The sequence below is a fragment of the Oncorhynchus keta genome, chromosome 2 (assembly GCF_023373465.1).
Source record: "Oncorhynchus keta strain PuntledgeMale-10-30-2019 chromosome 2, Oket_V2, whole genome shotgun sequence".
NCBI classification, from domain to species: Eukaryota; Metazoa; Chordata; class Actinopteri; order Salmoniformes; family Salmonidae; genus Oncorhynchus; species Oncorhynchus keta.
Window position 1 is genome coordinate 62,409,953 of NC_068422.1, and position 27,687 is coordinate 62,437,639.

At 42.5% G+C, this 27,687-nt stretch overlaps 3 protein-coding genes across 3 annotated transcripts; 1 reads left to right on the forward strand and 2 right to left on the reverse strand.

Moving 5' to 3' along the window:
* The first annotated feature begins 642 nt into the window (after positions 1-642).
* On the forward strand, positions 643-5,715 carry LOC118358341 (dnaJ homolog subfamily A member 2). Its single transcript, XM_035736064.2, has 9 exons — positions 643-809; positions 1,990-2,049; positions 2,218-2,444; positions 2,595-2,675; positions 2,851-2,984; positions 3,278-3,474; positions 4,185-4,329; positions 4,448-4,575; positions 4,922-5,715. The coding sequence occupies exons 1-9, from the start codon at positions 732-734 to the stop codon at positions 5,105-5,107; spliced, it is 1,236 nt and encodes a 411-aa protein (XP_035591957.1). The 5' UTR covers positions 643-731; the 3' UTR covers positions 5,108-5,715.
* Positions 5,716-7,986: 2,271 nt separating this feature from the next.
* LOC118362759 (borealin-2-like) lies at positions 7,987-10,872 on the reverse strand. The gene is made up of 10 exons (XM_035743351.2): positions 10,708-10,872; positions 10,497-10,628; positions 10,357-10,397; positions 10,201-10,249; positions 10,069-10,127; positions 8,880-8,932; positions 8,650-8,736; positions 8,372-8,462; positions 8,209-8,295; positions 7,987-8,126 (listed from the first exon to the last, which is right to left on the reverse strand). The coding sequence occupies exons 1-10, from the start codon at positions 10,853-10,855 to the stop codon at positions 8,067-8,069; spliced, it is 807 nt and encodes a 268-aa protein (XP_035599244.1). The 5' UTR covers positions 10,856-10,872; the 3' UTR covers positions 7,987-8,066.
* A 605-nt stretch (positions 10,873-11,477) lies between these two features.
* LOC118358346 (alanine aminotransferase 2-like) lies at positions 11,478-23,874 on the reverse strand. Its single transcript, XM_035736076.2, has 11 exons — positions 23,294-23,874; positions 20,511-20,600; positions 19,154-19,262; positions 18,598-18,731; positions 18,140-18,383; positions 16,993-17,072; positions 16,745-16,881; positions 16,070-16,244; positions 15,805-15,960; positions 15,481-15,593; positions 11,478-14,980 (listed from the first exon to the last, which is right to left on the reverse strand). The coding sequence occupies exons 1-11, from the start codon at positions 23,612-23,614 to the stop codon at positions 14,869-14,871; spliced, it is 1,671 nt and encodes a 556-aa protein (XP_035591969.1). The 5' UTR covers positions 23,615-23,874; the 3' UTR covers positions 11,478-14,868.
* Between the last annotated feature and the right edge of the window lie 3,813 nt (positions 23,875-27,687).

Sequence of the window (27,687 nt, forward strand, 5' to 3'; positions counted from 1 at the left end):
ACGATACACAGTTTATATTCCTTCCAACATAGACCCAATGATATGATTCTGTAGGCCTTGATGTAAAGATATGGTGGACGGTGTCAACCAAGAGAGGACAAATGACTCCTAAAGCACATACAGAAATATACAGACTGAGCAAATACTGTGTGTCTATAAGTGCATGTGCGAGCTTGTATGTGTGTGGTTGTGATTTTGTCAAAGTTTCATCTTAGAGACATGCCACAAGAGGTCTCTTCACAGTCCCCAAATCCAGAACACGCACAGTACTAAATAGAGCCATGACTACATGGAACTCTATTCAACATCAAGTAACTCATGCAAACAGTAAAATTTGATTTTTTTTTAAACAGATAAATGCATGCATTTATACACACACACATGGATTTTGTACTGTATCTATGTGGTTGTGGTGGAGTAGGGGCCTGAGGGCACACAGTCTGTGAATGTATTGTAATGTTTTCAAAATGGTACAAACTGCCTTAATGTTTCTGGATCCCAGGAAGAGTAGCTGCTGCCTTGTAAAATACCTGAATCAATTTCTCATGTATAATAGAGAGGAGAAAATATATGAGGTGAAAAAAGGGAAGTCACCCTATAATTGAGATGCACCTCTTTTTTTCTAACGCCAGGAGAAAGGTTAAAGTTGACGCAACGTGTGACGTTTTCGACCGGCTCTTCTTCTTTCTCTTCTCGCTTCCCGTGCAGAAGGTCCGATTTCCAGCTTCATCATGGCGAACGTTGTCGATACTAAATTATATGACATACTAGGGGTGTCACCCACTGCCACTGAAAATGAGTTGAAAAAGGTAACGTTGACGGTAGCTCCCGATTTATCGAATTAAATTTAATCTAGGTGCTGTGGAGTTTGAATTGTTCGTAGAAACAGGAAATTGGTTATCCTGGCTAAAAGCTAGTCTGGCCTAAACGGTAACGTTAGCTAGTTTGACCAGCTCTGTTTCTTGCTAACAAACGTTAGCGTCAATCAGCAAATACTTGTTAGATGTGTGTCCTGTACTACAATTTATCTGCCTTAATGTTTTAGCTAACTACCTCTGTCTTTGGCGCAAAGTCTTTTAGATGTTTCTACTTTGCGCTTACGTTAGCTTTCAGTTTCAACAATGATGGTAAAACGAACGCCGGCTTCGAGTATATCTTTTTTGTAAAAGTTAGCATGCGGTTGGTAGCTCTATCAACTGTCTTTTAGTTTAGAGTCCGTATAATACGCACTGTATTGTTAAATATTAAACATTTTACTGTATCAACTCGTTTGATAGCACTGGATTAGCAGTTTTGTTTACGTTTTTCCAGACTGGTGGTTGCTAACTAAGACAATGACTAGCTAGTAGCTAGCTAACTCTCGTGCGTCTGTCTGCTTATAACAGATAAAATACGCAACCGAGTCGCCTCATACCAGGTTGCTATAGATAAGTTACTATATTAAGGTTTGATCTTTTAACGTTTAACTAACTCTTCGCTAACGTAGTGTGTGCCACCAAACGAGTTAGCTGGCTAGTTGCGTTATTTAGCCGGCTAACCTACGACGTTAACTCACGTGTTTACAGATTCATTCACAGTAATGGCATTTTGGGGCCAAATCTCTCAAGGTCGGACATTTTGGGTTGATTTTGTTGGGGGAAATTTTGATTCATAGCTGGTTAATAGTTGTGAGAAACATTTGAACTGTTTAGCCAGTAGTTTACTTTAGTCATTGTGAGAAGGTGGCTAGCTAGCCCGTCAACGTGCATATAGTAGTTAGCTATCTTCCGCAGTTATTTTCAGTTCAATTTACTAGCTAGCTAATTTAGGCCAGCTAACTAACCTTACCGTAAAAAGCAACGTCAGATTCCTGTCAATATTTAATTGATGGCCACTACGGGGATTACGTGAAAAGTGGAGATGGTTATACAACTCATTGACTAACGTTAGCCAGCATAAATAATCGAAACCAGTGCCTTGTTGTATTCATGTGCTTGCCTTTTCTTTCAGTCATACCGGAAGCTAGCAAAGGAGTATCACCCCGATAAAAACCCAAATGCTGGCGACAAGGTATTGAAATGGCTTGAAGTACATTTTTTGGGGAAGGGATACGATGTGGTCTAATGTGAGGAAAGGGTTCAATCGTTCCTTAAACTAATGAGTAGATGCAAAACGAATGTTTACAAATATCTGTAAATGTCATAACACTTACTGTACACCGGTCTCCTTCAAAAACAGTTCAAGGAGATCAGCTTTGCATATGAAGTGTTGACTAATCCAGAGAAGAAGGAGCTTTATGATCGCTATGGGGAGCAGGGACTGCGAGAAGGAGGTGGTGGTGGTGGGGGAATGGATGACATATTTTCACACATCTTCGGCGGTGGACTCTTTGGCTTCATGGGCGGACAGGGGCGCAGCCGAAATGGTGGTAGACGAAGAGGAGAGGACATGGTTCACCCACTCAAGTAAGCTTAGTCTATTTATTGGTGGTGTCACAGATCTCTTGAGTGATAATTAAATATTTTTTATATTATGATTCATTGTCTGACTGTTTAAGTGACCTGTGGTTTCTATGACCTTGCTACGCTCTCCAATTATGCGCATTGGTTTTTTAGAGTTTCACTGGAAGACCTGTACAATGGAAAAACGACTAAACTGCAGCTGAGCAAGAATGTTCTTTGTGGCACTTGTAATGGGTAAGTGTTTCCACTTTCATCCTTTTGTATCTGCAACAATTTTCCCTCAATTACTTCTCTAACCCACATGAAGCAGTGTTGAGATCTTGCTGTTTTTGCTCGTCAATTATTGCATCATACGTGTTGATCATGTAGGTTTGTTGGTGTGTTCGACTAAAAGTTAACTTCTCAACAGCCAGGGTGGAAAGACTGGCGCAGTTCAGAAGTGTGTGGCCTGCAGGGGGCGTGGTATGCGCATCATGATCAGACAGTTGGCTCCTGGGATGGTCCAACAGATGCAGTCTGTTTGTACTGATTGTAATGGGGAAGGTAAGTAACAGTACAGTTTAGAAACCCAGATACGCATGATTTTAATTACATGTATATATTTTATATAAAAAAATAAAAACCGTTCAACTGGGCAATTCGGTTAAGGACAAAGTCTTATTTACAATGACTGCTTACTGGGGAACAGTGGGTTAACTGCCTTGTTCAGGGGCAGAATGACAGATATTTTTCCCCTCTTGTCAGCTCGGGATTTGATCCAGCAACCTGCCGCCCAAGGTAGCCTAGTGGTTAGCAAAAAGGCTTTGACTCCTAAACTTCTATTGTTATACCCACAGGTGAGGTCATCAATGAGAAAGACCGCTGTAAAAAGTGCGAGGGCAAGAAGGTTAGCAAGGAGGTGAAAATCCTGGAGGTCCATGTCGACAAAGGCATGAAGCATGGGCAGAAGATAACCTTCGGAGGGGAAGCTGACCAGGCGCCTGGGGTAGAGCCAGGAGACATTGTCCTCGTCCTGCAAGAGAAAGAGCACGAGGTAGAGATTAACTGCTGTGCTCTGGACACCATGGTCCCCACACCTTAAGACTGGCTCTTGTTAATATTACAATATTACAATGTGGAAACATATTAGTGAAGCTGCAACATTGTGTAAACTTGTTATTACTCAGCTATTATGTCTCGCATGTCTATGAGGAGTATAGTATAGGTGGCGAATGTTTAATAGCTGGTTGAACAAAAGCGTCCAGCTGGCTGAGTTGGGTCCTCCAGCACTCTTGACTGGGATCCTTTGGGAGCAGATTGTAGTGACAGCACGATGCTGCTAGGCCAATGAGAACACATTGTAATCCAGTTTCCAGTACTGTCCCCCCACCCTCTGAGCCCCCTGCATGTCTGGCATAACTTGGTATTAATTATAGTCATGAGTGGCACGTAGTTCCTAATCTTGTAGTCCTAGCATTTCCACTCCATTGTCACCTCCAGACTCACTCACTCACCCACTCACTCCTCTGAAGATGGGAGAACAGACACATGTTAATGGCACCAGCCTCTCATGTGGAAAACAGACCAGTACAGTACCCTGACAGGATGTATATGCACCGCTTCCTGGGGGCTGCTGCTACCTTATGTTCATTATTTATGTGCCAGCAGTATCAGTTAGTTGCATTTCTATCAAGTGTTATTTTAAATTGGCCTATAACCATGTCTCTTACTATATTGACACTGCCTGTTTTCTCATGCCAACAGACATACAAAAGAGCGGCCCATGACCTGCACATGACCCATAAGATTGGCCTTGTCGAAGCACTTTGTGGATTCCAGTTTACGTTGAAACACTTAGACGGCAGACAGATTGTAGTCAAGTATGCTGCTGGCAAAGTCATTGAGCCAGGTAAGAATTGTATCTTTTTACAAGTTTTACATGTGGAAGATGATACAACAGCATGTGAATATTAATCTGTGCAGTATGTAAAAGCAATGTTTCTTTTAATACAATGTTTATTTTACAGGCTCTGTCCGAGTTGTTCGAGGGGAAGGGATGCCACAGTACCGTAATCCATTTGAAAAAGGGGACCTATATATTAAATTTGATGTGCAGTTCCCAGAGAACAACTGGATCAGCCCCGATAAACTCAATGTAAGTCATGGACTATGAAAAGACGTGTCCATTTCTGTCACAAGCTTGAATATTATGGTGCTGTTCTATTATGGGATTGAATGACACAATTTGATCCTAACAGATTAGGATTTTGACCCAGACCATACTAGTTATGTTTAGCGGCACTGTTATGTCATTTTAAAAAACAGCCCTTGTTATGTGAATCTGCTACTTCAGCTTTTAAACACCATTTACTAATGATATTGGTATTCAAGAGCTACGGTACTATTTAAGGGTTTTGTAACGATAGCTGCATGCTGAATAAGGGGCTTTGCTAACTAGACCTAGTTTTTCTCATTTTCTGTGACCCTCTGTCAACCCCTAGGAGCTGGAGGACTTGCTGCCAACACGTGCCGAGGCTCCCATCGTGTCTGGGGACGCGGAGGAGGTGGACCTGCAGGACTACGACGTCAGCCAGGGCTCGTCTGGAGGACGACGTGAGGCCTACAACGACAGCTCAGATGACGAGGGAGGCCACCACGGCCCTGGAGTGCAGTGTGCCCACCAGTAGCATCTGGCACAGGGGAGAATGTATGTGTTGCACCCGCCCAATCTTCCATCCCGATCACGCATCCCACACCAGATAAGATGGGAAAAGGTCATTTTTCCTTTGATTGGTGTGTAACTTTCATTTTTTTCATAGTCTTTACAATAATTTAAACTAACCATAAAATGCCGTTTTGGCCTCAGCCTCTGGACTGTGAGGTGTGAGTTAGGGGAGGAAGATCCTGAAAGGACACAGGACACAAACATCGCATTTTTAGGTTTGTATGTATCTGTGCTTGATTTTTACCACTTGATTTCTTTTTGTAGGTTTTTACTTTTGTTTTCCTTTCTATATATTAAATTCAAACATAAGACAACATTGTGTATAATATGAAAGTGATTGTCGGTGAGCTTTATATCAGCTGCGCTTATACAGTGGTGATACAAATGGAAAACACCTATTTCTGTCCTCAACCCTGGTGCATGTTAAGACCGCATTGGTTCCTGCACTGATTAAACATCCAACCTATTGAGCGAAGCTGGGAAAAAAATACTATTTAAAAGCAGCATAACTTCTGTGAAACAAGGTTTATTAAGTTGTTAAATAAACGTTCTTCAAATCTCAAACAGCAATACTGGATGTCTGTGATTCTGTCTTGTCCTTGTCTGGGAAATTATGTCATCAGTCAGGAAAATATTTGTTACTGCCTCAGTCCTTTATGTTGATGGGTATCATAGAGAATGATAGAGGCCTCTAGTGGCCAAAAGGATGTTTTAGCATGGGCAGCACCATTGAGGGTTTCCACCATGCTTCCTGAGTTGTACCCTCAATAGCATTGGCATTGCCCATGCTGTCACAGACATGGTAGGTATGTTCTAGTCCCCCACACACACATAGCTGCCACTGTTAGCGTTGCTTACGAAACAGCCATTCGTGCATGTTTTGCATAAAAGTCTAAACATGCTCCAGCTCTGGTCATAGCTAGGCTCATGCAAAATGCATTATGCAGGTGCTGTTCAGCTCCTGCCAGGTTATTGTAGAGGTTTAGTCTTAGGTCACTATGTTAATTTGAGTCTGTATTGCATAAATATCTTAATTTATCTTAAATCTGAGCTGAGAGAACACTGGGCCTTAACAATTTACCAGCGTCCGGTGTTAAGCCCTCAATCGATTGCACCACCCCCGCCAGTATAAAGTCAAAGAGCCTCACTTGGAAGGTCGATTCCTTATAGCAGCTAAAAACGCTTTTGCGTTCCTTCCAGCCCCTAATTCAGGGCCCTCTATCTAGCACACCCTCCAGCATGGGATGTAACAGAGGACTCAGCTGGGATAACCTGCTGTCCACTCTTATCCAATCAAGCACGTTAGGGATAAGGATGACATGTCCAACATGGTGAAGGAGGTGCTAACCAGTGTTGTGGACCCATTCAGTCAAAACAAAAGGTTCAGGAGTCATTCCAAGGCTCTAATCACACTGAGTCAAAAGGAAGCTCTGCCTCAATAAGCACGATCCTGCGTGCGGCCTTAGCTTGATGACCCTCAAGCCACAGCCCTGGCAGCTACACAGTTGTGTGCCACCTTCGGCTTTTCTTAGTTTCAGAGATGCTGGGCTGACCTGTGGCAAGGACACTGCCATGAGCAATGTAAACATGGCCCGCTGACACATGCCTACGACACAGCGTCCCGGGAACTCTTCAGCGCTGGACCTCTGCAAGTGTTTCCTTTCATGACCAGAGAGCTCGACAACTCATCCCCTGTTGTGGCTCACCCAAGCCCAATAACCAGACGGACGCTGAGAAAGCTCCCAGTGGTCCCCGGACTGCTCTTCAGCCCCACTGAGCGGGCCATCCAACGTAGAATGAAGTTAGGCTACTCACTGGAACCCGCATGTGCGTGAACCTTGTCACTCGCCGATTTACCCAGCAGCACCTGACCTACTGGACATCTCTCCTGGGGAAGGGCACGATCAGAAGTTAGATGGCTTTTACTCAACCTGGTTCTGAAAAAAAGAATTTTTCCAGTTCTGGATTTATCATTCTCCCCCTTTCACATGTCAACGTTCTCTAGACTTTAGCCGCAAGGGAATGGTTCCCATCCCTGTGTTACCGGAACAGGTATTTTCTGCAGTTTGCCTTCCAGGGCCAGGCATAAGTGAGATAATACCCTTCTGTCTCTCCCTGGATCCTCACAAGATGTGACCGCAGCCCTGAGCCTTCCTTACAAGGCCATGGTCACGTTTTAATGGCATGTATAATGGTGCGTGGACAGCATTCTTCTGTAACAATTTCAGTTGAATGCATTGAAGGAACAAACGTTCCGACCACCGATGGGCATGCTCGTGGAGGCCTCAGAGGTGAGGCCTACCCTAAGGCAACTACTAGGGCCCCAAACATCCCTTGGGCATGGATGCCCCCCCCCCCCCACCCACCTCCCATGTTAAGCATATATATATAGCTTGCAACATCAGTCTCTAGTAACTCAAAACTGTCCGGTTCTATTGATTTCTCCCCTGCGTACACAAAATCTAATTCAGTGTCAGTGGGACTGCTTCAGCGTATGATTAGCCAGTCATAAATTGTATTAGCATTTGTCCTGTTATGGTCAGAAAATGAGTGGTCAGTTAATCATTATCACCAAGCAGATGTTACCATAAAGTTAAATTCAGGAACAATAAGTTGGGCTGTATGTATTTGTAAGTAGTGCTAGACTGATGAGTGCCACAATACCTTAAAAGAAATTACCTGAGAGGAATAGGACCTCAAGCAGAACATTTTAGGTGACCTCTTGCCCAAGTCGAGCACTGCTTGCAAGATCATTCAGTTTGGCCATTATCAATACAAAACATTCAATAGGATGCTCACAACCAACTTTGTGGGGCTAAATATTGCTCACCAGCCAGTAAAGACGAATATACAAATCTTTATTTATAGTAAGTAAAACATGCATAGGTGGCATTAGCGGATCAATATTAGCTGTGTTGGTATCATTGCACACTCAGCGGCTGATTCGCTTTGACTTTGTTGAAAAGGTAGTCCATCAGTTTCTAATTGAGAAAGATCAGTGAGAATTCAATTGCAGGTGATAAATGATTAATTTCAAGATTAAATGAACAGAATACATTTTACCATCAACTTCTGCATCTGGAGGACAGCCATGTCATCCAGTAACCCGATGTCGACATCTTCAACAGTATCATCCGAGAGGCACAATGTCTTGGGAGAAAATGAGTGACTGGTTTAGACTGCTCGACCTAACTTAAAGCCCAACAACCTCAATATTAAACGTTACCTCTCCATGGGATGTAGAGATCATTACATGTGGAGACAATCCAGGCAGGGAGCAATACAGGTAGTCGTCACTGGCTGAGCACAAAACAGATCTAGAAACATGGAGAATTTAGGACAGAATTAGTTTGATTAACTCAAGCATCCCTTAAAACGATTAGTTTGTAAACTCTGCAGTCGACAAACGGTATTTTGGACCCAGTAATGGCAGAAAAACTGCAGTTATACTACACTGACTGCAATCTTTTTTTCCATAAGGGATTTTGATAAGTGAAGACAAACCTGGGTTTCGTTCCAGTCAGTGGAGACTGATCACTGATTTTGGCACGACGAGTTTTGGTTCTTTTTGTGTTTGTGGGTGTGGCACACCTGCAAGAACAAATGAGCAGAATCAACCAGAAGACATTGTTTCAGCGAACACGACTGAATTAGTTCAAATCGTGTGTTTGAGTGGTGGACTGGAACAACTAGCAACCATGCTCGCCGAGAATGATTAATATATAGGGAGTTACCGTAGGCTTCCAGTGCTGGAGCTATTGGCAAGTGATCTGGCTTTCTTGGAACCCTTTAAAAACAAAAATACACAACTTAGTCAATTTTCTAAGTGGAAATGCCTAGTTTGTTACTTTTTCACACAGCCTAATGACGCAAATAAAGTCGAGCTAAACTATACCTAGCTCTGCCTAACGCCGTGAACGATCCGAGACAAGGCAGGAAGGGCTTTCTACACCATCAAACGGAGCATAAAATTACCATCCCAATTAGAATTGGGCAAAAATAATATTTCAATCAGTTAGAACCAATTGCCCGTCATAGCTGCGAGGTCTGGGATCCGCTCACCAACAAAGAATTGACAAAATGCGGCACACCAAATTGAGAGTCCGCATGCAGAATTCTGCAAAAAAAAACAAGTGTACAAACGTGAGACACCAAATAACACATGCCGAATTAGGTCGCTAATTATCAAAATACAGAAAAGCGCCGTTAAGGTAGTTGTATAATTTAAAGGAAGTAACAAACCTTCCATAAAGCCATCATCGACAGTGATTGACCTGAAGAGTCCCCTAAGCATGCTGGTCCAGGGGCGCTGTTCACAAAACAGAGCCCAAAGACCGCCTAGTTGGACCTAAACCAACTACACAGTGGTAGAATACCAGGCCACTGTGACTGACCCAAACTTAGGGAAAGCTTTGACCATGTATCGACTCAGTGAGCAGTCTTGCTATTGAGAGGCCGCCATAGCCAGTCTTCTATTGAGAGCCAGGTTTGCTAATGTGCACACTGCCCACAACATGAGGGGGAAACTGAGCTGCACTTCCTAACCTCCTACCAAATATATGACCATAGAGACATTTCCCTCATTACACAGTCCCTCAAATAACTCAAACCAATCAAGTTCTGATAAACTCCCATAGCTATTGGGTGAAATACCAGTGTGCCATCACAGCAGCAAGATGTGTGACCGGTTGCCACAAGAAAAGGTCAACCAGTGAACACAGCATTGTAAATACAACCCATGTTTATTTTATTTTTTGTACTTTATTTACACATTATAACACTACATAGCCATATGACATTTGAAATGTATTCCTTTGAAACTTGAGTAATGTTTACTGCATCTTTAATCGTTTATCCATTTCGTGCTTTGGAAATGTAAAACATGTTTCCCATGCCAATAAAGCCCTTTGAATTGCTAGCTACCTTTGATGGTTCTGTTGTAGCCTTCCTTTTATGAGCCGATGCACCTTCACTCACTTTCACTACAGAAATAAGAAAAATGTATAATTAACGACAAGTTCATATCCTTTTTAACTAGAGGAAATAAACCACTACCTTTACTAAGCTTCCGAGTGAGAGGCTGGTGAATCTCGGGTGATTCGGTCTGGAAATAAAATGTAAAAAATTAGCTGCTCACATTTCCACAGTACACCACAAGGAAGCAGCATTAACCCATTTACAGCCGGTTTGATAATCCATGTTTAGTCCTACCTTTATGGCGATGGTGACTTCACCTGCAGAAATGTCATCCGCTATAGGAAAGGACGGGGGGAAACAACTGAAATAAAACGTCACCGCGCATGCATGCATTGATTCCAATAAATATTTTAAATACAATTGGAAAATCACACCATTAATTAAATCTATTATCACTGTTTTTTGAAGCGCAGGTGGCATTTTCATCAATTCCACTTTAAAAACCCGATCGACTGTTGCAAGAGTCTGCTCCAATTTAGCCTCCATCTCATTTATACGGTCCTGTGCTGTAAAGGGGCAACATAGTGAATTCAGTTAATTTGAGGAAAACGGACGTTAAGGACGGGCCTACTATGAAATTAGTACCTTCTTTCTCAAATTGTTGAATAAAAAGCACCCCTTGCTTTTGGCGTATCTCCTTGCTAATTTGCCCATCTGACTGATTGCTAACTTTCCTTATCCTTCTTGGTGCCATGGTTTCATCAGTGTGCTTTTTTTCCCCCTGCTGCCACATCTGCTGAACACTGGTTTATAACCTTAAGGACACCAGGTGCTCCTGACCAGTCAATTAACCCTAGAATCCACCTGAGGCCACTAATAACTCAACTCACTAACCATTAGTGCTGGGCTAGGAAAAAACTGTGCACCCTTGTCCTGTGGGGCAATCTAATATACATTTAAAATATTGCCAAGTTTAAGATCTATCAACAGTTCAGCACTCAGTACTGGAAAGCTGGTGTTCTCTTCGGTGGAAGTGTGACATGCAGGTGGTATTCAATGACTGGTGGAGAGTGAATTGTCCTCTTGTATTAGATGGTATACTGTTTATTGTTGAACTGTGTCATTGTAGTTTCTGATGTTTGGGTAAATGGCAAAACATTAGATTCAGTAGTTTCCCCAAGTACAATCATTCAATTAAATTCATATCGCATGAAACTGAATCTTTTGAGAAAATAATTTGACTGAAACTAAGGATGCGTTTACACAGGCAGCACAATTCTGATCTTTTTACCCACTAATTGGTCTATTGACTAATCACATCTCTTTTTACAGATAAAAAATATCAGTATTGGGCTGGCTGCCTGTGTAAATGCATCCTTAGTTTCAGTCAAATTATTTTTAATCATCTCTCAAAATGGATCTCAAAAGTATTTATTGTACAAAACAGAAATAAAAAATGCAAATCTGGAATTATGAAAAAAATTATGCATATCCAAAACAAGGAAAATCAGGGGTTAACAGCCTTATTTCAGTTAGAAACGACAGTTGAAGTCGGAAGTTTACATACACTTAGGTTGGAGTCAATAAAACTTGTTCACCAAGTTGATTGTGTCTTTAAACAGCTTGGAAAATTCCAGAAAACTATGTCATGGCTTTGAAGCTTCTGATAGCCTAATTGACCTCATTTGAGTGAATTGGAGGTGTACATGTAGATGTATTTCAAGGCCTACCTTCAAACTCATTGCCTCTTTGCTTGACATCATGGGAAAATCTAAAGAAATCAGCCAAGACCTCAGAAAAAAAAATTGTAGACCTCCACAAGTCTGGTTCATCCTTGGGAGTAATTTCCAAATGCCTGAAGGTACCACGTTCATCTGTACAAACAATAGTACACAAGTATAAACACCATGGGACCACGCAGCTGTCATACCGCTCCGGAAGGAGACGCATGGTCTCCTTGAGATGAACCTACTTTGGTGCGAAAAGTGCAAATCAAGCTGAACAAGAGCAAAGGACCATGTGAAGATGCTGGAGGAAACAGGTACAGAAGTATCTATAGCCACAGTAAAATGAGGCCTATATCGACATAACCTTAAAGGCTGCTCAGCAAGGTAGAAACCACTGCTCCAAAACTGCCATTAAAAAGCCAGACTACGGTTTGCAACTGCACATGGGGACAAAGATCGTACTTTTTGGGGAAATGTCCTCTGGATCGATGAAACTTAAAATAGAACTGTTTGGCCATAATGACCATCTTTATGTTTAGAGGAAAAAGGGGAGGCTTGCAAGCCGAAGAACACAATCCCAACCGAGAGGCATGGGGGTTGGCAGCATCATGTTGTGGGGGTGCTTTGCTGCAGGAGGAACTGGTGCACTTCCTCCTGATGCCATCTATTTTGTGGAAGAAAATGATGTGGATATATTGAAGCAACATCTCAAGACATCAATCAGGAAGTTAAAGCATGGTTGCAAATGGGTCTTCCAAATGGACAATGACCCCAAGCATACTTCCAAAGTTGTGGCAAAATGGCTTTAAGGACAACAAAGTCAAGGTATTGGAGTGGCCAACACAAAGCCCTGACCTCAATCCTATATAAAATGTGTGGGCAGAACTGAAAAAGTGTGTGCGAGCAAGGAGGCCTACAAACCTGACTCCGTTACACCAGCTCTGTCAGGAGGAATGGGCTAAAATTAACAATTTAAAGGCAATGCATACTCATTGAGTGTATGTAAACTTCTGACCCACTGGGAATGCGATGAAAGTAATCATTCCTTCTACTATTACTCTGACATTTCACATTCTTAAAATAAAGTGGTGATCCTAACTGACCTAAGACGGGGAATTTTTACTTGAATTAAATGTCAGGAATTGTGAAACTAAGTTTAAATATATTTGGCTACGGTATGTAAACTTCCGACTTAAAATGATATTTATAAGCACATTGATGTTGAACCCAAAACCTTTTCCAGTTGCAGTTAACTTTCAGCTCATGAAGAATGATGAATACAAACCAGGCAAACAAATGAAAACAAACATTTAGCAGAAAATGTACATTAAAAAAAAACATTCTCAAAAACCACTCAATGTAAATTATAGCTTGTCGCCATTGAAGGCACCTCATTGCTGTCAAATGGTTAAAAACAATTCATGTTTTGAGGTCAGTCGAGTTTCATACATTGAATGGCTGCCAAGGTCATTCAGCATTAAATTGCATACAAAAATAGAAATGAGATGTTTTGGTGTCAGAATAAAAGTTGCCCGAATTCATTGGTTTAACTGAAGATTTTAGACAGCCTTATGCGGGTCACTGCGCTCATCTCCCACCTACAAAAAATGAAATTGTAGTGTTTCACTTCACAATGACATTTCCTGCAGTTTGCAGAAAGATAGATACGGGCAGAGGGTTTCACACAAACATTTTACAAACAAAAAAACAAAGTGCATTCAAGCCACCATCTGAGATGTAACCGTACTCCCTTTCTCAGTTGTGATACAAATGTGAATGACAGCCATACAGCCACCGTCAGTAAAAAGCGTAAACAATCTATGCAATAAATAGCCTAATATGGGGACAAGGCCGATATACAGAATTACCAGAACCTACATTTCCCTTGGTTTGACCTTAACTCTTCAATTAGTAGCACACAAAACAACTGCATTTCCTTCCAACTAGGCACCCGAGAGTAGACATTCACCCCCCCCCCCCAAAAAAAACTATCCAAGTGCAACAGACACCTCAGATCAGTGTCATGCAAGCCACGTACTGTGTGGGTAAACATGTGCCCAACAGGAAGCTATGCAGGCTCAAAGCTGTATGACTTGTACTGATAGGATGTTATGTTAGAAATGGGTTTTGGACAAGAGCTGATGTAGCAGCACTCATTGTCCCGGAGTCCATGACCTACATAAACAACCCCTGTTCCATTTGGCACACTGAGAAAGGTACAGCTGGTTCTAAGATAATATTTGCACTTACAGTGCCCCATTGCGTCGAGCTCTCACACAAAATGCCTCTTAAGGAGACAGAAAAGACTCAAGACGGATAGAAAATACAAAACAGTGTAAACTTCTCGGGCACAAAAACAAGTAAATGGAGTGCTAGAGAAAATGTCATCAGAACATTGTGTCCCATTTCCCAGTGCGTCCTCTATAATAGAGCACCTTTGAGTACATCACAAAGTACATTGCTTTAGTGTTAAAGGGGCAGTCAGTTGTAGTTACAATAAAACGTCCTCACTGCCAGTTTCAATAAAAATCTGAGGGATGGGATTGGACAATTGTAACCAAATTCATAGCCAGAGCTATGGATGCAAGGACTGATCATCCATGATATCAACATTAGTTTGAACCATGTTAAGGCTATATAGTGTTTGTTTACATTTACAAAGCTTAAAATTTGGGTTCTGATCGCGTACGACAGCTTATGAGGCATGCCCAAGTTGTATTCTTCAAGAATCAAATGGGTACATCGATTTACAATTTCATTTATAAGTCCTAAAATGTTTGTGGCAACTGCAGATTGCCCCTTTAACATCTCTGTACAGACGGCATCGTTTCTCCCCACACTTTTACCTCGTCTGACAAAGGCACAATGTCTCTAAAAACACAAGTACTGTTCCTAAAATCAGATAAAATGTCAAGCAATCATAGGTTACACTAGTAGAGTTTAAAAAAGGGTTTACTTTCTTTACATTAGTGTTAGTCGATACCTCCGTAAACGCTGTTTTTGATACGCGTGTTAAACGTTCTCAAACTGGGACTATCTGAACTGTTCTAGTGAGTCCCGAGTGTCATCCTCTGGACTCTCATCTCTTTGGTTCCTCCAGTGACGCGTACTCCTTCAGAAACTTGATGTGGAAATCCCGGAGCTTCTCCAGGAGCACCTTCAGCTTCTCTGTCGTGGGCAGAATGGTCATTCTAGGGGGAAATCATTTGTAACAACAATTTAGCAGGTAATCTCGGTTACGCAAGAAGTAAAAAATCTCGCGAATGTTGCTACACGTAAATCTGACCATGAGAGATTCCTTAGAGGGCAAAAGACAGACAGGAAGTAAGAGATCAATGCAAAGTAAACACAGCATCTGGAATGAATGGAGGCCAGCTATTCAGTTAGCTCCTCTCCGGCTAGTGTAATATTTGCAATTTCCAGCTCAGTTATATCTTTTTAGTTTACTTATGCAAGCGAGATGTCACTGCCAACCAATTTGAGCCTGGTAGATGTGGCACTGTAATGGTTAGGTTACAATGCTTCAATGTAACTCACTAGCTACTGTCACAATTTGATTTGAATACAACTGGTATATCAGGACAAACAAAACACTGTCGTCACAGACAATCTTCATGAAAGGCTTCTCTAAATTCTTATGTCTCTATAAATGTATGATGGTCAGCAATGTTTCTGCTAGTTGAACAGTTACCTGAAGTGATAGGTCCCTTCCCTCTGGCCGAAGCCACTGCCTGGAACAAGGCAGATGCCAGTCTCCTCAAGCAGTCTCAGACAGTACATCATGTCAGGAGACATTCCCAGGGACTGCAGAAGAGAGAGACAGTCTACAAACCTGTTTTTCTAGTTTCGGGTGTGGAGGCATACAATTCTATACCGATGCCAATTTGTGGTCAGCTACCTACACCACGCAAGTTTTATGAGTGAGCTGAGAAGTGACAAATTCACTAATGGACAAATGGGAGTAGAGTGGAATCACATTTCAGCAGGTTTCTCAATGGGTGTTAAGTGAACAGACCTTGGCCTCCTCCACAGCTCGTGGGGGGATGAAGATGCGTGGGAAGGCGTACATGGCTCCCTGCACAGGGTTACATTTGATCCCAGGCACCGTGTTAAGGGTCTGCTCGGTCACCTGGGCCTTCTCAGCCAGAGCTCCAAGCACAGCGCTCTTCTCCTGAAAGACAACACAGAGGTCAGACAAGGGTCTTGGATGACAATCGAAACTGAACACTAACAAATTAAACCTAGAGCATTGCCTGCCCCCCGAACATTGAGTGACAGACCTTGTGGAACTGGAGGTAGGAGGGTTCGTGTGGCAGAGGAGGGTTGACGATGACATCCATGGCAGCCTGTCCAGAGACAGGGGGACACAGCCTCACAGAGAGCAGCTTCACCAGCTGGGCCTTGACCTCCAGGTCGAGGTTGAGAACCTCCATATATCCCCCTCTGAACCCACACCTGCAGGGGAGGTGGACCGAGGAGAGGGGAGCGTTAGTGTTGGGGACACAGTCACACGCAATAGAACCAAACGGGACTTTATCCTAGATCAAAACCATGGCAAGGACAATCTGATGAGCCAGTCAGTCTGCATACAAAGGGCGTTGTCTCTCTGTGGGCCTGGTAGTCAGCGTTGTGATTTTAGCCAACCCGTCTGATGTTTACACAAGCACGACAACGCAAATCAGAGGAGTTGCCTAAAGCAGAGGACGGATCTGTCGCGAAAAGGCAACACGACTAACATTTTATAGTGTTCTTGCAGATCAAACACATGAGACTGAGGGGCTATAAGCGCTGGACAGCCGGTTACGGATACATAGGAAAGTGTAATGTATGTCAGTAACTACTTATGGGGGTCAGACAGAGAATTCAGAGTGAGCACAGACAGCGTGTGGTGTTTTAAGGGTACTTTGAGGGAAATAGTGACCCCGTGCGAGGGGCACGTGGATGTGAATACTCACTCTCCTGAGTATCCTTTGGAGGTGGAGTGAAATGAGGCCAGCTCGACAGTGTTGAAGTACTCTGGGCCCATCTCGTAGAGCACCTTCTTAAAGGAGTGGAACTGAACGTCTGGGGAGTACACGTTGTCCTGATACACCTGGACACACACACACAAGAGGATTACATCAACAGAGAATTGATACTTCTCATAGGACTGGAAAAGTCGAAAAGTCGTTCAGTTCAATACACTATGGTAGCAAATAATTACCTCATCGGACATAACAAACAGATTCTCCTCGTATGCAAAGTGGAGGACGTCCTCGATGCACTTCCTACTCTGCACTTGACCTGAATATTGCCATAGAGAAAGAAAGAAAGGAGAGGGAGGGAGAGCGGTCACCACAAGTGCTGGAATTGAGAACATGAGCAACTCTACATGTGCCTTCCATCTGTACAGGGGATACCATGATTACAAAATACAGAATGTACTGTACTATGGAGGCCGCTGGAAACCAGAGGACCACAGTATCGCCTCACGGACGGTTACTAGCCTGGCGGACACGATTCAGGTGGTACACAGCGAGGGAGAACTGTGACACACTGGTGTGGACAGGAGCCCGTTGTTAGTGCAGTATTCACACAGAAGTTGGCTTGGGCTTTGATTGTGTGGCTGTTAATGTGACTGTTTGAGTGAGAAAGGGGAGAACCAATCAGGAAAAAAAAAAAAAAAAAAAAAGAAAACACAGCCTCCTTCATTATCAACACATCTTGCCTACAACAGTGGAGCCTTTCCAGACTCTGAAGTCAGGCAGACTATTAAGTTACAGCTTTGCCGAGTTATGTTACAGCTATGTAAGAGGGAGTCAGATTCCTTTACCCTAATGTCAGCTGGTGAAGACCGATCCGGTTTCCTATGCAGGCTATAAACACCCATCAGCTACCCTACATGACACAGCAGAGTAGAGGGGGTTCCACATATAATATCTTACACAACATGACATCATGACCCTTGGCCTAGTTGCTTGTTTCAATGGTTGTACAGTATCAACATAGCTACCTCTTAAAAGATAATCATCATGTTTACTGGCCTTATGGGACATGGGAAACATTTGCAACATATTGATGTGAGATGCTCATGCTTGGATATGTTGGATACTAGACTTGGATGTGGTGGATACTGGTCTTGGATGTGGTGGATACTGGTCTTGGAGGTGGTGGATACTGGTCTTGGAGGTGGTGGGTACTGGTCTTGGAGGTGGTGGGTACTGGTCTTGGATGTGGTGGGTACTGGTCTTGGATGTGTGTGATACTGGTATTAGATGTGTGTGTGTGATACTGGTATTAGATGTGTTGAACACTGGACAGCCACATTACATAAGGAGCCTAATCTCATTGTTCTGGCTGGTGAGACCCACCGGTAGGGTTGCCTGGATTGATGATGCAGATGACTCTAGGGTGACAGTGCTCCTTGGCAGCCTGGTAGGCTCTGTGGAGCTCATTGATATCCAGGGCCCAGCAGTTGTCCTCGTCCAGGTAGTAGTTGATCTGAACGGCCTCCAACTCAGAGATGGCTGCAGAGTACAGGGGGTACTGAGGGATGGGGATCATCACACCACTCCTGGACCGGCCCTGGCCCGACACCAGCATTTTCAAGATGCTCTACGGTCAGATGAGAATATCGTTTTACAACATCAACAACTAGTAGGAAAGCATCCAGAATTAAAACAATATTGGTTAAAAGAGAAATAACTCACTGTCAAAAACATGAAAATACCTAATAAATCCAATGAACTTTCAGTGACTGCTCAGATTAAACAAATACCAAACAACACTCTTTTGTTTGTAAGACGATTATTGAGAACTAAAGACGTACCACGATGCCATCACTGGCTCCGGTGGTTAGGTAAATATTGTCCCAGTCGGCAGGCACGCCCTTATCCCGTTGCTCTATGTAGACAGCAACGTCCTGCCGAATACAGTCCACTCCCTGACTGGCACTGTACGACCCTGGAGTTGAAACACACACAATATGGTATCAACTCTGGATTGTATTTTCATGTTCTGTTTCAGGAAATAAATGAGAGATTAGATAACTTCAACTTGCATACACTTCCTAGCTCCACCGTACAATGCAGTTTCAAATAAACTATTAGCCATATCTTGCAGCAAAAGGTATGCCACACAAATAATGTTTCAAAAGCATATTGTTGTAACCAAAACACTGCTAGGTTCTGCATTTCTCAGGCCACAGCATCATTAGAACTTAACCTAGCATCCTGTTATTTGTCAGTGTGACAATTCTGAACCCATCAACAGTGCACAGAAGGCCAAAGCTCCCACTTGGGTCAGCATTTAAAGCTATATTATTAGGCTATATTTCAACACAGGAATGTGAGTGCAGCGCAGTCAGACAGGCATACTGTACACACCCAAGCTCTGTCCCCCGCAGCCCTGTAGAATGCGACGGGCACGTTGTTTGGCATCCTCTGGGAAACTAGGGCTGTTCAACAGCTCTGGGAATGAGCAGAGAGCCACCACCTGAACATACAGACAGGAGGTGTTCCATGTTAACTTCAACCCCATCAAGACACACAGACACCTTCACAATTTAATTGACATATTATGTAAATAGCATTATATAAGCATCCCACCCAGGTGAGCCAGCAGGAGAAGAAAAAAAAAAGAAAGAAAAAAAAGGGTTTTTAACTCTTAATGTTGGTAAGGGGCTCCTAAGTAAGAATTTCACGGTAAGGTTATATTCGGCGCATGTGACACATAAAAATGTATTTGACTAATTCTGTTGGACCAAACCTCAAATGCAAATAGCGAGTTGAATCCGCTTGTCAGAAAGGAAGGAATGATCGCTCATCTTTGTTGTTGTGAGTGGCAGGGGGAGGGGCTTGGTGTGTGTGTATATTGGAAGGTGCACAGCACAGAAGGAGCAAATGAGACGAGACCAAAAAGACAACATGAGAATAAGCAGACATTAACGCTCATAAAAAAAAATTGAAATAAATAGATTGAGATATAGGCATTGAGATATAGGTCCATCTGTAGCTCAGTTGGTAGAGCATGGCGCTTGTAACGCCAGGGTAGTGGGTTCGATCTCCGGGACCACCCATACGTAGAATGTATGCACACATGAATGTAAGTCGCTTTGGATAAAAGCGTCTGCTAAATGGCATATATTATTATTATTATATATTATTTGGAAGATAACACAAAAACATTAATTTAAATGAATTCAATATCACCCTGCCCTAGGTGATTGTTATAGCAATGTGGAGCACAAGACTGGACATAATTTTGACCCATCTCTGGAATGTGCACTTTCACTAGGAGAGACCAGAACACCCCACACTCTGCCCATGCCCAGTTAGCCAATCCAATACACATTTGCTGGGTGAAATACAACAGTAAGTCATTTCTTCTAAAATACCAGATAGAGATAACACATTTTATGCTTCTGTTAAGAGATGACTGTATTATTAAGTATTAATAAAGGTGATCCCGTTTCCAACCTCTCCATGAGCCGAGGACGTTCCTCTAATGTTTCAGAGTGCAAATATTAGCCTAAACAAACGATGTGTCGATGTGCAGCCTCATCAGCCAAACTGATTCCCAGCCAAGGATGACTGATTTAGTAACTGGGAATAAACAGATAGCCGTCCTGCCAGAATACTATTTGAAGTCTATTTCACCTTGTTGTGGTTATGGTGGTAGGACAGGTGATATAAATATGACTTCGCAAGACCACACTTTTCCTGACACATCCCTGCCACTCACCTGACGGAGAAACGTGATTGGCTTCTGCCCCATGGCATGTGAATCTCCAATGTTGGCTTTGATGACCTCAGTGAAGGGATGTTTCTGACCCTGGAGGGAAGAAAGGTACATTTAGATACATGTTGAGAGAACATTTGAATTTTGTAAATATCCCTGCACATATGAAGAACTATACTGAACAAAAATATAAAATGCAACAATTTCAAAGATTTTGCTGAGTTACAGTTCATACAAGGAAATCAGACAATTGAATAATTCATTATGTCCTAATCGATGGATTTCACATGACTGGGCAGGTGCGCAGCCAAGCCGACACACTGGGGAGCCAGGCCCAGCCAATCAGCCCCGTGGCTGATCTCAGACGATCCTAAAGGTTAAGAAGCCCGATGTGGAGGTCCTGGGCTGGCATGGTTACACGTGGTATGCGGTTGAGGCTGGTTTGACATACTGACAAATGCTCTAAAATTACGTTGGAAAGGGGGATACCTAGTCAGTTGTACAACTGAATTGCCTTCAACTGAAATGTGTCTCCCGCATTTAACCCAACCCCTCTGAATCAGAGAGGTGTGGGGGGCTGCCTTAAAATCGACATCCAGGTCTTCGGCGCCCGGGGAACAGTAGGTTAACTGCCTTGCTCAGGGGCAGAACGACAGATTTTTACCTTGTCAGCTCTGGGATTTGATCTAGCAACCTTTCGGTTACTGGCCCAACGCTCTAACCACTAGGCTGAGATGGCTTATGGTAGAAAAATAAACATTAAATTCTCTGGCAACAGCTCTGGTGGACATTCCTGCAGTCAGCATGCCAAATGCAGGCTCCCTCAAAACTCGAGACATCTGTGGCTTTGTGTTGTGTGATAAAACTGCACATTTTTAGAATGGCCTTATTGTACCCAGCACAGGGTGCACCTGTGTAATGGTCGTGCTGTTTAAATCAGCTTATTGTCAGGTGGATGGATTATCTTGACAATGGGTGACAATGGATTAAATGCTCACTAACAGGGATGTAAACAAATTTGTGATTGATTGACATCATCCATTACATGATGTATTAGCCTAACCCAAGTCCTGTAGGCCTACCATTTCATGTTAATGTCCTTGTGGTGGCCCAACATCTAAATCATATTTTGGACAAGGGTATGCAGGGGACATGACAAAGCGACCAACCCTAGTGTGGTCTTGTATCTGTGAGGGTGGTACGAGGATCACGTGCTCCTACCGACCCCAAGGAAGGCACCTGTTTCAGGGCTATTATTAGTTGAACTGCCAGTGCCCGAGGCACACATCAATCAACTTATCCAACGTGACAGAGAAACAAGTGAGTGTAAGACTAAAGTGAAAGAAGAGTAGTGTGAATAGATATTTGAAGGTAACTTTTGTTCAAGTGGAGTGTGGGCTATAGGTCAGTCACAGCATAAGTCTGAATGAATGAATTCCGGTACACTGATCTTGTCGTTCGTAGAATTACATGTAAATAAAAGGGTCTCTGTGCTGTTGCTCATCTCCATCATGATAGTAAACTTGCCTCGACTTCCCCACACAACAGTCTGGATCATAAGTTCTGCCCTGATATTAATTTAAAGGCATCGCTAAACAGCACAGTGTGTACATGAGTAGCAGTTGAGTCACTGATTGAAGGGTTAGTTACCAGTATCTTTGGTTGAGCTTTCACTAGCTAAGCTCATCATTGCCTGGGAATCAGATTTTGCCTTCTGGGATTCTTCAGTGTTTGATTGTGATTTTTTAATTTGATTTTTTAAGTGCTTGCAGAGTTGAGCTATATTTAGTGCAGGTGCATGGTAACAATTGAATAGCATGAGAGAAAATAGAAGCCACACCCGCTGCTCTTTCTAGTATCAATGTACTTTATTGATCTTTATGTATCGGCCTCAAGGCCTTAGTCAGAGCTTTTTGTGTTGTTGTTGTTGTTGAGTGTTTGATCCTGGAACTGGGCCTCCCAGGTCAAAAATGTTGAATATAATTAAATATGTTTACCCTACTGGTTGTCTGCGTGGTTGGTTCTTTTGCGAGTAGGAGTTTCAGACAATACATCCACAGGAACGTATTATTAGACCAACTGTTCAAAGCACTTGAGTTGCGTTCAGAATTATATCACCTGGAGCAGCCGTAAAACCATGTAAACATGCGCACTCTACATGTTCGGCAAGGCATGTGAACGCACTACCAGTGCTATGAAAAGTTGTTAATAATTATTTCCTGTGGATCGCCCGAAAGTCCTACCTGCAAATGGACCAACCACGCAGACAACAGGAAGAGCGACTTCAAATGTAATTGTAGTCAACATTCAGACTTGAGGTTCCGTTGCCAGAATCAAACAAAGAAAAAATTCCCAGACGGTAGATTTAGAAATTCACTGTCTGTTGGTCCCCTCTGTCAAAGCTCATCACTGCCACGTCCACGAGGGAACACCATGGCTGAGGAAATCACGAGGCAGGACTGGTTCCTTATCGCACACCTGACGTTTCAACGGGATGGAATGCATCGCGACTGGAGAATGATGATGCAACATTGTATCAGCACTGAGCCAAGATGCTACACCTGTCCTTCGAGAAACTAGCTACCAAGCTAACGTTACTTGCCCGTTTCCCCAACTGTCATACGCTATTTTAGTTGATAGTATAAAGCATGAGAGCACATATCCATGACTAGCTAGCTAGCTAATATGCTGAGGAGGATGTGCCAACGTTACGGATACGTAAATAGCTAGTTTCCGTTAAATGCTGGTTAGCTATGTAGCTAAAGTGGTGGGCAATATGTTTTCACCTGCTGCAAGCCTCTCTCGATGTCCCCAGCCTTCGTGACAATGGGTCCTCTCACAGCGTACTCCACCGCTTTCACCTGCGGATTGAGGGTGTCCATGGTCAGAGTCTTTTCTCGCATCTTGCCGTTCTCTCTCAAAATCACGGTTGCCTCAGCTGTACTGAATCGCTTCAGTCCATACTGTTCAACCGGTCCTTGTGTTTTGAGTCGTATGGACTGCACTAAACATGCGGTCTCCCGAGCCTTTGTCCGCACAAGGGCTGGAGACTGGTCAAAAACACCAGCAATCAATGATCTATTTGTCAAGTGTTGAAGTCGATGCATGATGTTGATGTTGAATTCGATGCAGCAGGTTAGTTTGAACCACGACGAGGGAAATTAATGCTAGCTGTACATGAAGAACGGCAATATGAGGAAGAGGCGATGCGAGAGGGATAACTGGGCACGAAATCTATCTTCTCCAGCAGGTGGCGATGATTCGTTTTTTTCCGCTCACTCAGCGAGGAGTTTTAGTATAGAGGTCAAAGAGAGTGTCGAATTTGGTCTACAAAAAAAATGGAATTGCTTAATTGTTGCGTGAGGTTTATTTAATCTAACATTTGTTTCGTAATTGTTAGGTTGTTAGGGGTGTACTGATATAAATAGGACACGTGACACCCTGGCAAAAACCAACGCTGTTCTTCGGACATGTATCTTCCCTCTCATTGGCTAGAATAGCCCCACCTGATCTTACCTCCTGACTGCTATCCATTTTTTAAGACATGTATTTCAATTGTTAGAGTAATATCACCCAAACGGGTTACGTTTATTCTGCAACGTTCAGAAAGTTAGAATTTTCCCCGGTTAGGTTGAATTGCCATTGCCCACACCTTCAATACTGGAGTGCTAGGACTGGACAGCCACTGCAAAACTGACTTTAAATGAATTGTTCTAATCAAAAGTGAGGACTGCCTGTCAATATGATACCAAGTCTGGGTCATGTCAAAATGTGAATATATGTCAAAAAGTATTTGAGTTGGCTTTGTTTTTTTAATTTGGAGTTTGCACTTTTGGGAGCATTCCATTGTTGCCAATTTTACCAAGAACACTAAATCAAATTAAGATAAAGTATTTCTACGTGTTAGACATGTATTTTGACCCCCTGTGTTTGTTTGATACATTGCCAAATGTTATTCAAATAATTAATATTTTGTTTGATTCTGACCATAACACACTTCTTTCTAAAATAAAACGAAGCCCACTCATTCACTTGGCAACTCACTTAATCAATCCAACCAAACTACACTCAGCACATGGGATGGGAGTTTAGCTGATTGGACAAAAAGCAGATAGTGCCATCTATTGGACACATGGTTGCACTGTGTACTTAACTGTCCAAACAACCTCGGGCCATATTCAATCAAATCCAGTAACCAGTATGGGGATTCAGGGCAAAGTAAAAAACAGAATGGCTTTGGCTGGAAAATGCACAAGCAAATAATGTGAAGTAAAATAGTGTCTCAAATATAGGTAATTTTGCATCTCAATTAATTTCTTCTAAATTCTTCATATAAAGGAAATACAATTCTCAAAATAAGGATACATGTAAGGCAGTCATTATAATATTGTGTAATAATACTGTCACATTTTTAGATACACCGCAGAAAAGGTTAGAGTTCTACATTCCTCGTGAATCCCTACTTTGCGTATGATATTTGGTATACAGTCTCAAACAAAGCACTGCAAAATTGTGGACATTTTCCTTACAAACCAGAATTCTAAGTAAAATTACATTTGAACTCAATTACATTTGAACTCAATCTACTGGTTGTTAGTGCGGTTAGGTTCTTCAGCTGTTTGAAATTTGTGACAGGAAAGGATTGTTTACCAAACTTTTTAGAGCGCCGGTACTAAAGTTGAAATGTCTATCACCTGGCATATGAGCAAAACTATGTAAACGCATGGTTGGATACTGCCGTCTTGTGGACATGCCTTCGGTCATGAGCAAACACATCTTGATTTCCACACACATAGACCTGTGTTTTGAAGTCAGTTTAACAATACTTTCCTATGGATGTTCTGTCTTTCAACCAGCTGAAGCATCAATGCCACAGACAATTGGCAGAGTATGTTCAAATATGATTGTATTCAACATTCGTGACAGACAAGGGACGTTTAGGCTTTTTTCTATGGAAATGTGCGTGCCGTTGCCTACACAACTGTAGGCGTCGACCACGTTTAGTGACTACAGTTTCCCTTGCTATTCATGGAAGCCCATTGATCAGTCAGACATGTTGGTTCTCAGTGCCAGATTACTGTCCTCGGTGTTACTCAGGGCTGGATCAGATTGAAAGATTTTACTCTGAACTTTTACTCATGAATGGTTCACTCTGGTGAGACAGCAACACTAACAACATGTATACCGTGTTAAGTATACTGAACTCAAATCCAGGAAACATCAACTAGGCATATTGTCAGAGAACATTATAAAACTTTAATAATTTCAAATACCTTAAAGACTGTATGCTGCTCTGTTAAATAAACCTTTAGGCAGGGTCGGATTTAGTGATTTGGAGTCCCCCAGGCAGAGGGAGGCCTCACCCCCGCTCCTCCTGTGCATGCACAATTATTTTTTATGGGTTTCATAGTAAAGACGTAATTTAACTGTAAAAATGCATTACCTTTTTAATGTGCCATGAACACATTCATGTCACTTCAAAAAGTAGGTTACTTTCGCACGTTCACTCAAAATAATTCCTGCATCCGAACAGAGCACTGGGCACCCGCCAACTTTCCTTCAATTCGCAATTGGTTGAAACCGAGTCCCGACACTTGTGGGGGCTGTAGAGCAAAGCAGAGAGCAATATCATGTTTGTGAGAGTCTCATGTTCCCATAGAGGTGTGTAGCCCAAACTATTCAGACGCTACAGATGTTTTCGTGAGAAGGTCGATTTTTAGGATGTCGTCTGTTCTGACAAACACCTTCCACCTTCTGCCACCTTCCACCGCAGATGGGACGTCCGAAATTATTTAAATATTTGTTTTATTATTATTATGCCAAGCTCATGAGGCCCCATAATGATGTGAGGTCTGAGGCATTTGCCTCTTCTTGCTAATGGTAAATCTGCCAGTGCCTTTAGGGTAGCACTTTATAATAATTCAACATAATAAAGCATGAATAATAGCCATTTTGCATGGCCTCATGTAAAGTGTGAGCTATTTATACTTACTAAATACTTTATAAATGTTTTTTATTTTTTATTGTACCTTTATTTAACTAGGCAAGTTAGTTAAGGTCTCAAAAAAGCCAAGAACATATTGCCATGGTAAAATAATAAGCACACAACACAGGATGTTAAAGGAAATATATTGAACATATAAAGTATAAATGGCAGTTGTTTTTAAATGTGTAAATAACTAGGTTACTAACATTTACAAATATGGGAGTAATGATTAATAAATTATGAATAAACTATTTACTAATCCATTATTACTAATCCTCCCTGCAGGCGGTCACTGAGTCCGAGGTGCTAAATGAGCTCCTTAAACTTGACCCCCCAAAAAACATATGGGTCAGATGGTTTAGACCCTTCTTTAAGGTTGCTGCCCCTATCAATGCCAAGCCGATCTCTGACCTTTTTAACCTGTCTTTCCTCTCTGAAGAGGTTCCCATTGCTTGGAAGCCAGCCACGGTTCATCCTCTATTTAAAGGGGAAGTTCAAGCTGATCCTAATTGTTATAGGACTATTTCCATTTTGCCCTGTTTATCAAAAGTGTTGGAAAAACTTGTCAATAATCAACTGACTGGCTTTATTGATGTCTATTGTATTCTCTCTTGTATGAAATCTGGTTTCCGCTCAGGTTATGGATGTGTCACTGCAATCTTAAACATTGTCAATGATGTCACCATTGACCTTGATTCTAAGCAATGTTGTGCTGCTATTTGTTTTTGACTTGACCAACCTTTTGATATGGTAGACTATTCTATTCTTGTGGGCCAAGTAGTATTGGTGTTTCTGAGGGGTCTTTGGCCTGGTTTGCTAACTACCTCTCTCAAAGAGTGCAGTATATAAAGTCAGGACATCTGCTGTCTCAGCCACTGCCTGTCACCAAGGGTGTACCCCAAGGCTCAATCCTAGGCCCCACACGCTTCTCAATTTACATCAACAACATAGCTCAGCCAGTAGGAAACTCTCTCATCCATTTATATGCAGATGATACAGTCTTTTACTCAGCTGGCCGCTCCCCAGATGTTGTGTTAAACACTCTAAAACAAAGCTTTCTTAGTGTCTAACAAGCTTTCTCTGCCCTTCACCTTGTTCTGAACACCTCCAAAACAAAGGTCACGTGGTTCGGTAAGAAGAATGGCCCTCTCCCCACGTGTGATTACTACCTCTGAGGGTTCAGAGCTTGAGGTA